The sequence below is a fragment of the Salvelinus namaycush genome, chromosome 4 (assembly GCF_016432855.1).
Source record: "Salvelinus namaycush isolate Seneca chromosome 4, SaNama_1.0, whole genome shotgun sequence".
Classification (NCBI taxonomy): Eukaryota; Metazoa; Chordata; class Actinopteri; order Salmoniformes; family Salmonidae; genus Salvelinus; species Salvelinus namaycush.
This window is the reverse complement of record NC_052310.1, coordinates 72,991,507-73,005,537: the sequence shown is the minus strand read 5'-3', so window position 1 is coordinate 73,005,537 and position 14,031 is coordinate 72,991,507. Positions and strand designations below refer to the sequence as shown.

General features: G+C 41.2%; 1 protein-coding gene across 2 annotated transcripts; it reads left to right on the top strand.

Annotated features, from left to right (window-relative positions):
- The first annotated feature begins 355 nt into the window (after nucleotides 1–355).
- On the top strand, nucleotides 356–12,466 carry LOC120045718 (ras-related C3 botulinum toxin substrate 3-like). 2 transcript variants are annotated; one of them, XM_038990659.1, is made up of 6 exons: nucleotides 356–390; nucleotides 2,255–2,326; nucleotides 3,541–3,658; nucleotides 3,832–3,894; nucleotides 4,371–4,530; nucleotides 12,336–12,466. In XM_038990659.1, exons 1-6 carry the CDS (start codon nucleotides 356–358, stop codon nucleotides 12,464–12,466), a joined length of 579 nt encoding a protein of 192 aa, XP_038846587.1. The 2 variants fall into 2 exon arrangements, with proteins under 2 accessions (XP_038846587.1, XP_038846588.1); XM_038990660.1 differs by having other exon boundaries at nucleotides 4,371–4,534; nucleotide 12,336.
- Nucleotides 12,467–14,031: the final 1,565 nt, after the last annotated feature.

The following is a 14,031-nucleotide window of genomic DNA, read 5'->3' as shown; positions in this document are numbered from 1 at the left end:
TGATACTGTGCATCTTATCAATAAAAAAAATGTTGGATTTCAAAATTATTGCATAAATTTTTGGCTAAATTGTCAACAAAGATTCCGTCTTTTTAATCGATTGTTGTTGTCGAAACACTGGGTAAAATACAAACTCCTCAAACAAGAGAAAGGGGAAAACTGACTTCTGATGCTCACTGGCCCTTTAATTAAGTACGCTCTATCTTTTCTGGTGTTTTCAGGCGTCTCTCGTCACCGACCCTTTTCACTGCGGCTCGAAAGCAGACCCGCTTCAGATCTAAATCACTGCTAGCGCTCATTGTGAGATACAGCAACCACTTCTGTTGGCTTTCTGAAACTGCCTAGACCTTTGCAAATGCAAGCAATTAAATGTGTGGTGGTCGGGGACGGGTAAGAACCTCATTGATAAACGAAGAGAATTCCCTCATCCTGTGTGTGTGCGTGAGACCAGCGATGCGGTCATGTTTGGGAGATGATTGTAATATAATGTGAGACGTCGGGATGTGTAAAATGTGGAGTTGTGTATTTTCACGCTGAGAAAACGCCCAGGCTGTAGCGATGCTATGGGAAACATACTCGCCTTGTAGGCCATCGGGAATCAGGCTTCATCAGTGACGATGCGGACTAAGGAATTTCTACGCGTTGTTTTATTATAATTTCAATTTACAGCCCTTTCTTCCCATGTTTTATGAAGGAATCTATTCAGTTATTCCGTTTTTATTTTCCTTCCATCATTTACTACCATGTAAGCTACATTATTTGGGAGTTGGTATGAAAAAGGCGAGATGGTACAGCAGGTCTATGTAGATACAGCAGGTCTATGTAGTTAACTACAGGAAGCATTGATCCTTTATCTGACTGGTTTTGTCCTTAACACCCCTAAGCCTAGGCTAAATGTTGATATCTACAGTGCCTTACTAATGCCAAATCCCGGTTGGAGGATTTGTGAAAACTAAGGGTTATTAATCAATCAGAGCATTAGTGTAATATATTAATATTTCATATGTTAATCTGTAATTCCCAGAGCAACCCAGAATATACTTTTAGTGGCCTGCTCAAAAAAATAAAACTTTTCACTACCCCTCCCTCCTTCTCCCCCCTCTTTCCCAGTTCCCTCATACTCCTTACCCCCAACCCAGCCAAGCAAACTCAATGACCCCAAATCTGTTTTATAGTAGCACTTAAACTGTCAGTCTGTCTCACTACTACTCCCTCTGTTCATCCACACATACACTCATTCTTACGCAGACCATTCACCTCCTACCTGGCAAATCCACCATCAATTTGTTCATATCATTCTGACGTACTGGATGCACACACACAGACACCGCTGTCACCAACCCTTCCTGTGTTGTGTGTTTGTCGATAACAGGGATGGGGTAGTAGGGCGTGAGGGAGTAGTATGTCCCTCATGCAAAGTGAAAATAGGCCAATGTCTGTGTGATACTTAACCTGAGAGAGAGACAAAGATAGCAGGCATACACAAACTGAGTACCAGCCTACCTAGAAGTCTACCTACCTCAGCAGCTTTTTTTAGGGTCATTATTAGGCTTGTGTTTTCTCTAGCAGTGAGTAAAGCGAGGGTGTGTGTCTCTCTATTTATTATTTAAAAAACATTTATTTGAAGGGCTTTATTGGCATGGGAAACATATGTTGACATTGCCAAAGGAAGTGAACTAGATAATAAACCATACAAATTAACAGTAAACATTACACTCACACAATTTCCAAAATAATAAAGACATTTCAAATGTCATATTATGTGCAAATAGTTAAAGTACAAAGGGGAAAATAAATATGGATTGTATTTACAATGGTGTTTGTTCTTAACTGGTTGCCCTCGAGGCAATAGGTCACAAATCTTGCTGCTGTGGCACACTGGTATTTCACACAGTAGATATGGGAGTTTATCAAAATTGGCTTTGTTTTCAAATTCTTTGTGTAACCTGAGGGAAATATGTGTCTCTAATATTGTCATACATTTGGCAGGAGTTTAGGAAGTGCAGCTCAGTTTCCACCTCATTTTGTGGGCAGTGTGCACATAGGCAGACCTGGCTCTCAACAGAAGACAGGCTATAAACAGGCCTTTAAGTCTGTAAATAGTCAAAGCTTTCCTTAAGTTTGGGTCAGTCACAGTGGTCAGGTATTCTGCCACTGTGTACTCTCTGTTTAGGGCCAAATGGTATTCTAGTTTGCTGTTTTTTCCAATGTGTCAAGTAATGATCTTTTAGTTTTCCCATGATTTTTCTCTCAGGGCTGTGGGTAAGACCTGTTTGCTGATCAGCTACACCACCAATGCCTTCCCCGGAGAGTACATACCCACTGTGTGAGTACACACACACACACACACACACACACACACACACACACACACACAATGCATGGATGCGAGTGAGTCTGCTTGCCTCTATGTAGTGTTTGTATTTTACATTTATACTATACACAGAGCTGTATATATTAGGTGTCTACTATTACACAGAGCTGTATATATTAGGTGTCTACTATTACACAGAGCTGTATATATTAGGTGTCTACTATTACACAGAGCTGTATATATTAGGTGTCTACTATTACACAGAGCTGTATATATTAGGTGTCTACTATTACACAGAGCTGTATATATTAGGTGTCTACTATTACACAGAGCTGTATTTTAGGTGTCTATGCTATACACAGAGCTGTATTTTTGGTGTCTACTATTACACAGAGCTGTATTTTAGGCGTCTACGCTATACACAGAGCTGTATTTTAGGCGTCTACGCTATACACAGAGCTGTGTCTACGCTATACACAGAGCTGTATTTTAGGCGTCTACGCTATACACAGAGCTGTATTTTAGGCGTCTACGCTATACACAGAGCTGTATTTTAGGCGTCTACGCTATACACAGAGCTGTATTTTAGGCGTCTACGCTATACACAGAGCTGTATTTTAGGCGTCTACGCTATACACAGAGCTGTATTTTAGGCGTCTACGCTATACACAGAGCTGTATTTTAGGCGTCTACGCTATACACAGAGCTGTATTTTAGGCGTCTACGCTATACACAGAGCTGTATTTTAGGCGTCTACGCTATACACAGAGCTGTATTTTAGGCGTCTACGCTATACACAGAGCTGTATTTTAGGCGTCTACGCTATACACAGAGCTGTATTTTAGGCGTCTACGCTATACACAGAGCTGTATTTTAGGCGTCTACGCTATACACAGAGCTGTATTTTAGGCATCTACGCTATACACAGAGCTGTATTTTAGGCGTCTACGCTATACACAGAGCTGTATTTTAGGCGTCTACGCTATACACAGAGCTGTATTTTAGGCGTCTACGCTATACACAGAGCTGTATTTTAGGCATCTACGCTATACACAGAGCTGTATTTTAGGCGTCTACGCTATACACAGAGCTGTATTTTTGGTGTCTACTATTACACAGAGCTGTATTTTAGGCATTTACGCTATACACAGAGCTGTATTTTAGGTGTCTACGCTATACACAGAGCTGGCATCCGGACATAAAGAGATGGTTTCCTCTCCCTGTAGCTTTGACAACTACTCTGCCAATGTGATGGTCGATGGGAAACCAGTGAATCTGGGTCTATGGGATACAGCAGGACAGGAAGACTACGACAGACTCCGACCACTGTCCTATCCACAGACGGTAACACACACACAGCTTCTAACCCATTATCTTTCTGTGAAGGATTGATTTGCTATCTACTAATGGCAGAAGAGCTATTCTTCCAGTCTGTCCCATGTGGAGTCAGGTGATTCCATGGTTGGTTGATCTCAGTGGTTTCATCCTAAGGTCTGTCTCTCTATGGTTCTCCCCAGGATGTGTTCTTGATATGCTTCTCCTTGGTCAGCCCGGCCTCCTTTGAGAACGTCCGAGCTAAGGTCAGTACTGAACCTACCTGCTCACAGACACAGGAACAGGGGACCTGCCGAGCCTGACCTAAAGATGCACATCTATAGCTCTCCCTGGTTCATGTTCTATAGCTATAGTCCTGATATAGAGAGAGTTTGGCCATTGTGGTTTCAACTCAAAAGCATTACGGTGCTCTTAGATGACATCACACACCTTTCTGTGTGTCAAACTCTCTTTGTATATGACTCTGGTTCAAAGTGATGATTCACTCAATTTGATTTGGTGTTTTTAAAGGATGTGTGAGGTTTTTCAGCAGTGTCTAATGGTGTTCTATTGTATTTTACTGCGTTCTGCTATTCTGTTCTACACTATCCATAATAGTCCTGTAAGCCATCTATGTCCCTAGATCAGATTAGAGGTTTTATTTCTATAGCTCTGTTCTACCCAGCCTTGATCTCCATATTTGACCTAATGACCTTTACCCTCTGTATGTGGCGTGTCTCAGTGGTACCCAGAGGTGAGACACCACTGCCCCAACACCCCCATCATCCTGGTGGGCACCAAGCTAGATCTGAGAGATGACAAGGACACTATGGAGAGGCTGAGGGACAAGAAGCTGTCCCCCATCACCTACCCCCAGGGCCTGGCCATGGCACGGGAGATAGGTTAGTCTGTGTGGATGTCTGCCCATCCATGCCCACATTCAGAACAGCTAATGTATTTTTATTGGTATTTGTATTTATTATGGATCGCCATTAGGCAGCAGCTACTCTTCCTGGGATCCAGCAAAATGTAAGGCAGTTATACAATTTTAAAAACATTGCAATACATTCACAGATTTCACAACACACTGTGTGCCCTCAGGCCCCTACTCCACCACTACCACATATCTACAATACAAAATGCGTGTGTCTAGTGCGTATGTAATCGTGTGTATGCATGTGTCTGTGCCTATGTTTGTTGCTTCAAAGTCCCTGCTGTTCCATAAAGTGTATTTTTATCTGTTTATTAAATCACATTTTACTGCTTGCATCAGTTACTTGATGTGGAATAGAGTTCCATGTAGTCCTGGCTCTATGCAGTGCTGTGAACCTTCCATAATCTGTTCTGGACTTGGGGACTGTGAAGAGACCTCTTGTGGCATGTCTTGTGGGGTATGCATGGGTGTCCGAGCTGTGCGCCAGTAGCCCAAACAGACACCTTGGTGCACTCAACATGTCAATACCTCTCATAAATACAAGTAGTGATGAAGTCAATCTCTCCTCCACTTTGAGCCAGGAGAGATTGACATGCATATTATTGTTAGTTCTCTGTGTATATCCAAGGGCCAGCTGTGCTGCCCTGTTCTGAACCAGTTGTAATTTTCCTAAGTCCCTTTTTGTGGCACCTGACCACACGACTGAACAGTAGTCCAAGTGGAAAAAAACTAGGGCTTGTAGGACCTGCCTTGTTGATAGTTTTGTTAAGAAGGTAGAGCAGCACTTTATTATGGACAGACTGATTATGATTATGGACAGACCTGATCTTAGCTACTGTTGTATCAACATGTTTTGACCATGACAGTTTAAAATCCAGGGTTACTCCAAGCAGTTTAGTCACCTCAACTTGCTCAAATTCCACATTATTTATTACAAGATTTAGTTGCGGTTTAGTGAATGATTTGTCCCAAATACAATGCTTTTAGTTTTATAAATATTTAGGACTAACTTATTCCTTGCCAACCACTCTGAAACTAACTGCAGCTCTTTGTTAAGTGTTGCAGTAATTTCAGTCACTGTAGTAGCTGACGTGTATAGTGTTGAGTCATCCGCATACATAGAAACTGGCTTTACTCAAAGCCAGTGGCATGTCATTAGTAAAGATTGAAAAAAGTAAGAGGCCTAGACAGCTGCCCTGGGGAATTCCTGATTCTACCTAGATTATGTTCAAATTGTATTGGTCACATACACATGGTGAGCAGATGTTATTGCGAGTGTAGCGAAATGCTTGTGCTTCTAGTTCCGACAGTGCGGCAATATCTAACAAGTAATATCTAACATTTCCACAACAAATACCTAATGGAATAAGGAATTGAATGGAATAAGAATATATAAATATATGGATGAGCAATGACCGAGCAGCATAAGCTAAGATGCAATAGATAGTATAGAATACAGTATATATATATGAGATGAGTAATGCAAGATATGTAAACATTAAAGGTTACATTATTAAAGTGACTAGTGTTCCATTTATTAAAGTGGCCATTTATTGAAGAAGCTTCTCCTATATGTTGGAGAGGCTTCCATTAAAAAACACCCTCTGTGTTCTGTTAGACAGGTAATTCTTTATCCACAATATAGTAGGGGGTGTAAAGCCATAAAACATACGTTTTTCCAGCAGCAGACTGATCGATAATGTCAAAAGCCGCACTGAAGTCTAAAAAAACAGCCCCCACAATCTTTTCATCAATTTCTCTCAGCCAATCATCAGTCATTTGTATAAGTGCTGTGCTTGTTGAATGTCCATCCCTATAAGCATGCTGAAATTCTGTTGTCAATTTGTTTACTGTAATATAGCATTGTATCTTGTCAAACACAATTTTTTCCAAAACTTTCCTAAGGGTTGGTAACAGGCTGATTGGTCGGCTAGTTGAGCCAGTAAAGGGGGCTTTACTATTCTTAGTTAACATAATTACTTTTGCTTCCCTCCAGGCCTGAGGGCACACACTTTCTAGTGGGCTTAAATTGAAAATATGGCAAATAGGAGTGGAAATATCGTCCGCTATTATCCTCCGTAATTTTCCCTCTAAGTTGTCAGACCCTGGTGTTTTGTCATTGTTGATAGACAACAATAATTGTTTCACCTTTTCCACACTCACTTTACAGAATTCAAAATTACAATATTTGTCTTTTATAGATTGGTCAGATATACTTTGATGTGTAGTGTCAACGTTTGTTGCTGGCATGTCATCCCTAAGTTTGCTAATCTTGCCAATGAAAAGAAAGCATTAAAGTAGTTGGCAATATCAGTTGGTTTTGTGATAAATGAGCCGTCTGATTCAATGAATGATGGGGTGGAGTTTGCCCTTTTCCCAAAATGTAATTTAAGGTGCTCTAAAGCTTTTTACTATCATTCTTTATGTCATTTATCTTTGTTTCACAGTGTAGTTTCTTCTTTTTATTCAGTTTAGTCACATAATTTCTCAATTTGCAATACGTTTGCCAATTGGTTGTGCAGCCAGACTTATTTGCCATTCCTTTAGCCTCATCCCTCTCAAACATACAATTTTTTAATTCCTCATCAATCCACATGGATTTTACAGTTTTTACAGTAATTTTCTTTTTTACCTTTATTTAACTAGGCAAGTCAGTTAAGAGCAAAAAAATCACATACATGATCATTTCACAGGTTATCCTGATACTGACAGTTAACACTTGGTGGTCTATAGCTGCTTCCCATGAGAATGGGCTTTAGGTGAGGCAGATGAACCTGTAGCCATATTACTTCAACAGTATTTAACATGAGATCCTCTCTAATCTTTACAGGAATGTGTTTCTGAATATAAACAGCAACACCCCCACCACTGGCATCTCTGTCTTTTCTGTTAATGTTAACCTTGTATTGCTACCACTGTATCATCAATAGAACTAAGTGAGTTTCAGAATATGAATCATCTGTTACTAGCAAATTATTGATTTCAGCTACATATGTTAACACGGGCTATTTTGAGCACTTTTCTTCTGGGATGCTTCCTTGTTATCATTGCTTTACTGGGAAGCTTAGCAGAAGTAGATATGCTCATGTTATTTATGTTAGTGCAGGGTGAGCTGCACACAGTGGACTTCCTCCTAGGGCACACTGCCTCAGTGCTAACAGTATAAATCTGGTTCATAGGAACATGATTACAGCATACAATAGCTGTAGGATCAGCAGAGACATTCAAGGCAGTTAGAGGGACATCAATTAGGTTACTTACATTGTGTCTACCAACGCCCCTGGGATAATGTACATTTGCTGAAGTATTATGACAACTCACTGTCACAATGGTAGGGATTAAATGAGCTGGACTGGGTCATTGATAAGTCATTGTCTCAATGCAGCCTTATAATGCTGTGAAAGGATCCAGGAACCCAAATGATTTGGGTGGATCCCATCCTCCTTATAAAACGTGTTTTGTTTCCAGAAGGTATCGAAATTGTCAACAAACTTTACACCCATTTGAGCTGCAATAATCACATAGCCAGTTGTGAAGAGAAAGAATCCTGCAAAAGCGTTCATGCCACGATTCATTGAGGGCACAGGGCCAAATATGATGGGTATTTTTTTTAGTGTCTAGCAGAGTCAATCAGCTCTTTAAAATCCAGTTTCAACTGTTCAAAGCTGTCCTTCATAATGTCATTAAAACCCACATGGACTATGATGGAATCGATGTCCATGTCCTGGTGTAGTACATACGGGAGCAGCTTAGTAATGTAATTTACACGAGCTCCGGGATAGGAACAGTCACATTTCTTACCATGGAGCTGCCCAAAATCACGGCTGGCGAGAAGGACGAGGAAATCCGCCCACTCCCATGCTTCACAGGATGGAGAGGCCCCGCTCAATTCAGAGCAGGGACGGAAGGTTGCCAACGTCGACTTTGAAATCGTAGGAGTAGGCACTGCGGCCGCAGACACCGGTACCCCCAGCGGCGAAGGTGCAGCAAGATCAAGCTCCTGGATGGCGAAACAATTCATTATTTAAATCCTCCGGACCTCTCGGTGGGAGTGTAGACTGCTTTGTGGGAGGCCACTGTCTTCGGCTTCCACATCTCGTGACATGCGACCATCGTTGATTGCCTTGCTCCTCTTGCTGTGCTCCTTCGACTCAACTATCAGATGGGGGAGCTCCAGGCAACACCGGCCAGTCGGATAATGACAAACAACAAGGCGGAGATGCATCCAACAAGCGCGAACGCCATCCAGCCACCAGCGTAGAAAAGGTAATCATTCCACTCTGCGTTTTCCCCAGTTTCTTACGTGGACTGGCAACATGCGTGATCAAGGAAGCCACCTCATGCCTATAATCCTTGGCAAGCAAACAATTGCCGCATTGTAACTCTGAGTGATCCGGTTTGTCCTGAAACAATGCGTAGACCGAGGGCTCCATTGGAAAACTCATCTGGGACTAACTTCGTTAGCTTGATGGCTAGCAGCTTAGCAGCTCTGTCAAGCAGGCTTCAACCTGTCTGTTAAGCGGGATTCCGGGACAAGAAATAGCAGTCCTAGCTGTTAAAAGCTAACCGTGTTGCGGAATCCACACTAAAACAGGTTCAGTATTTATATTTAACGAATATTGGTTATGTTTTTGTCAAATATAACAAACTGAGTATTTCCAGCATGCAGTGTTCAGCTGCGCACTCTGACGTCACATTCGGTGTGATGATTTGGGGTCTTGGCAGATTTGGATTTGGTTAATATGCTATGCTATAGTGCAGGGGTACTCAACTACTAATTGAGAAGGTCCAATGACGTAAATTTCCTAGGTGGCAAAGGTCCGGATGGATATCGTCGTTTATCGGCGCTGTGGTACAGCGTAGTAACAAACCTAGTCGTCTACGACTTAGGAAACATGTTGTTATATAAAATGTACATTAAATACATTAAATGATACTAAGAACTTGAATTAATTACAACTTCTTTCGAATCTAAATGTGTAACATTGCTGAAGAACAAAAGTAGTTGCATAATTGTCTAGGCAAACAGTGCATTGTGAACCATTGTACATGAGCCTTGAATTAACTTACATGTTTTGTTAAATAAAGTCTATGTTTTCTGAAGAACAAAGGAGAGTTGAACCAAAATAACTATCTGAATGCACAGAACGTTACTGTGGGCCATGGAATATTCATGTACAATTCACTCTGGGCCATTGCATCAATGAGAGAAATGACACTTTCTGTCTCTTGCCAAAGCTTTGAACTTTGGCACAAATGGTGTGAGAGCAACTCTGAGACACTGGTGCAGGTGTTCATTGGGGAGCCTGGTGTGGTATTTGTTAATTGTGGAGAAGGCTGATTCACAGCTGTATGTGGAGCCAAACACATTCAGGATGTATAGTGCCAGTATCTTGAGAACAGGGACATCAGCTGCAGTCACCATCTTTCCCCAGAAAGTGACAGGATCACAATCACCAGCCTGCTCCTTTAAAAACACATTTTCTTGCAGCTTAATCATTTCCATTTCAGTGATGTAACATCTACAACTTTGTCACATTTTTGACCACACATTTTTGAAGTGGTTCTGGATGAGCAGCAGCAGTTCTCTTCCAACAGCGAAGTCATCAAAGCGTGCCTTGAAGTTATCCATCAGCTTCTGGATGAAATCTACATGGCTGGAAACCTCTGTCTCCTGGAAAGCCCGGACTGCTGTTATCATATCACACACTGTGTTGTCCCATCCCTGCAGCTTAACATTCAGTTGATTAAGGTGTAATGTCTGTCAAAAATGCAACTGTTTCCATCTTCTGTTCATCTTCCAAAAACTCAAACTGAGTTGCCTTGTCACTCTTTTGCTCTGATAAAAAAATTAGATTTTCTCCTGAATGCCCCAAAAGTGTTCCAAAACTCTGCTTTTGCTGAGCCATCTGACATTGTTGTGCAGTAGTAAGTCATCAACTGGCATTGGCCTCTGTCATAATGCCTCGGGTGATGTTGTAGGGATGATGTTGCTCTCAAAAAGTTGATCAGTTTCATTGTCGTCATGACCTCAGAATACTATTTTCCCAGACTGGCACACAGGACAGATTGATGGATGATGCAGTGACATGATGTCAGGGTGGTCCTCTTTCAAACGTGCAACCAGTCCCCTCCCTCTTCCTGTCATGGCTGGAGCTCCATCTGTGGTGGTGGAGACCACGGACATCAGATCTGTCCCCCTTTTTGTCAGCATCCCTTTGATGGCCTCATGGATATCCTCTCCCTGTGTGTGTGCTTCTAGATGGGTTAAGCCCAACAGCTCCTCACAGAATTCCTTCTTTGTTTCGTAAAATAATCTGACGAACACCAGAAGCTGGGCATTATCAGTGTTATCTGTTGATTTCATCAAGAGATAATGAAATGCATGGTGCATTCTGAATGACCGCATCAAATGGTGAAGTTAAATCTTCAGCTAATATTTCAGTTCTCCTCATTGCTGTGAATCTGACAGCACGATCTGTTTGATCTTTTCTCTGAGCTCATCCTTTTTGTTCACCTTCAAGGAAGGTGTCAGCATCTTCACACATGCATCCTTTTACCATCTCAGCGTCTGAAAAAGTTTTTGTGTTTCCCCAAAACCCAAGCTATCCTCAGTGAACACTCCATTGCATGTTGTTAGTCTGTCAGGGAATTGACAAGGACTTTGGTGGACCTTTTTCATATTGGGATTTGAATTGGTTAATCTTGTTTGTTCTCGCCTGTGTGTGTGTGTGTGTGTGTGTGTAGGGGATACATCTGATCGAATTTACTATGCCTGGTGTCATAATGGCGCCTAACATTGGCACTTTTCACAAGAGTTAAGGACTTGCTGCATATCAGGCACATTGGTTTTGTGCTAGTTGCGGTAAGAATTAATTAAAAACTGTTCAGTCCAGTCGTTTTTCAATAAACAGTTTTTAGAGTCAACGTTATAATTTTTTTTTAACAAGCCATATAAACAAAGAGCTTAGTCACCAGTATATCTGTGATATTAACAGTTGAACTGCGGTCACATCTTTCTGTTTCTTTCTGCCTGCTTGTCCCAAGGTTCCGCGGAGGTTATTTGGATTGATGTGATTTTATTTGCATATAACCACGCTATTGGATTAGACGGGGTACTTGTAGAGGTGGGCGTTGCTTCATGAGAGAGCGAGAAAGAGAGGCTGCTGCGCCTGTGTTTTATTTTAATTTAAAAGCTGTCTAACGAGGCACACCTGTTAATTGAAATGCATTCCAGGTGACTACCTACTACTGTACCTAATGAAGCTGGTTGACAAAATACCAAGAGTGTGCAAAGCTGTCATCTTAGCAAAGGGTGGCTACTTTGAAGAATCTCAAATATATTTTGATTTGTTAATACTTTTTCAGTTACTACTTGATTCCATATGTGTTATTTCATAGTTTGGATGTCTTCACTATTATTCTACAATAAAGTAGGTGTGTCCAAACTTTTCACTGGTATTGTATATATAAAAAATTACAGCGTTTTCACAAATTTGATATTATCGTGAAGCCCATTCAAAAGATTAGGGGATATGATACCGAAATATAGCGGAAGGGGTGGTTATTTTCACAGGGTATTGCCCCAAACAGCAAGTGACCCTCTGTGCTTGATGTCATATTTCTGAGTCTGTACCTTTTTAAAGGGATAGTGCAAGATTTTGGCAATTAAGCCCTTTATCTATTTACTAAGTGTCAGATGAACTAATGGATAAAATACTTAATTTGATTATAGATGTGTAATAAAGATGTTTGTTTGTGTGTGGCGGTCAGGTGCTGTGAAGTACCTGGAGTGCTCGGCCCTGACCCAGCGAGGGTTGAAGACGGTATTTGACGAGGCCATCCGTGCTGTGCTGTGCCCCCCACCCGTCAAGAAGAGGGGCAAGAGGTGCACAGTGTTCTGAGGGCTCTTATTGTTCCAGGATAAACCTCCAACATAGTGGCCATCGTCATGACGATACATCTGGTACACTAAAACATCACCATAACAATCACTACTTCTCTTCGGGACAAGTCCTAACTTGAAACACCACGTAACGGAAATTTAACTGACGTTTGTGTAAATAATCGATTCATGTCAATGGAATATTTGATCTCAAGTTAGGAATTGGCCCCAAGAGAAATAAATACTGGCATTTTTTTTACAGTAGAAAAACCATTTGATCGGGTGTAAAGATGTGTTGCCATTTGTTTGTTTTACACAGAGGAAAGCACTCCTCTGTGGACAGTTAAGGTGTCTACTCTCACTCATACAACCCTGCTCCCTCTCAGTCCTGTTAGCTTGAGTTGATACAGGACTCAAAACAGTCTGTACTGTGAATCTGTCGCTCTGGGTTGAAGTTGCCCTTAGGTACAGATCTAGGATCAGTGTTCCCACCTCAAGTCCCAAACTTGACCATTACGGCGAAAAAACACATGACCTTAGATCAGTGATTAGGGGCAATTTCACCCTACTCTGAAGTGAATAATATGACAAACAGACAAGAATGACAAACATGGGAGCTGTACACCTGGCTACCTGAGGAATGCCTCTGATGGAGGTGCTTGTATTGGTTTAAACGATCTGTCTTAATTTTCCAATTATTTGAATCTACTCATGCATGTCACTATGTGTGAGAGAGTAAAATTTCACGCAGTGTCACGTTTCTGGTACTATTACTGTATTGTAGTGGCTCTTTAATTCCAAAAGAAAATGATAATACTAACCAGGTTTCCATCCAACCTTTTTAGTGGAAACACTTTCATGTGCAAATATTGATATATTAACTGTCATGGAATACCCGCACTGCATCTGCAAACTGTTGTCTTGAGCGCACATGCCCATACCAGAGTGGGCACATTTGCTATTTAACAACAAAAAAAATGTTTTTGAGTTGAATGCAATGGACTTGTATTCGGTACATGGGAATTTAACCGCAAAAGTAATTTTTATGTGCCCAACGTCATCACACAGACTTTTATCTACAAGTCAATTTGATTGAAATATATCTCTGGTGGGAAACTGCACATTTGTTTAAAGTGGATTTTAGAATTTGTGCATAAAAATCTGCAGCCAATTGGATGGAAACCTAACTAGTAACTCACTTTTAATCTAGAGGTCTCATATCGCAAAACAATGTAATTAATTAACGAGTGCGTTTCTGTGGTTGTTGTAGACCTGCAGTATAACTGTTTCGTCCCCTCTGGTGGTGAGATACTGGAATGCATTCTTCTCTGTCATCAAATAAAATAAAATTGTATTTGGCACATGCTCTGAATACAACGGTTGTGGACCTTACCGTGAAATGCTTACAAGCCCCTAACAATGCAGTTTTAAGAAAATGGAGTTAAGAAAATATTTACTAAATAAACTAAAGTAAAAAGTGTAACACAATAAAATTACAATAACGAGGCTATATACAGGGGGTACCGGTACCGCGTCAATGTGCGGGGGTACAGGTTAGTTGAGGTAATTTGTACATGTAGGTAG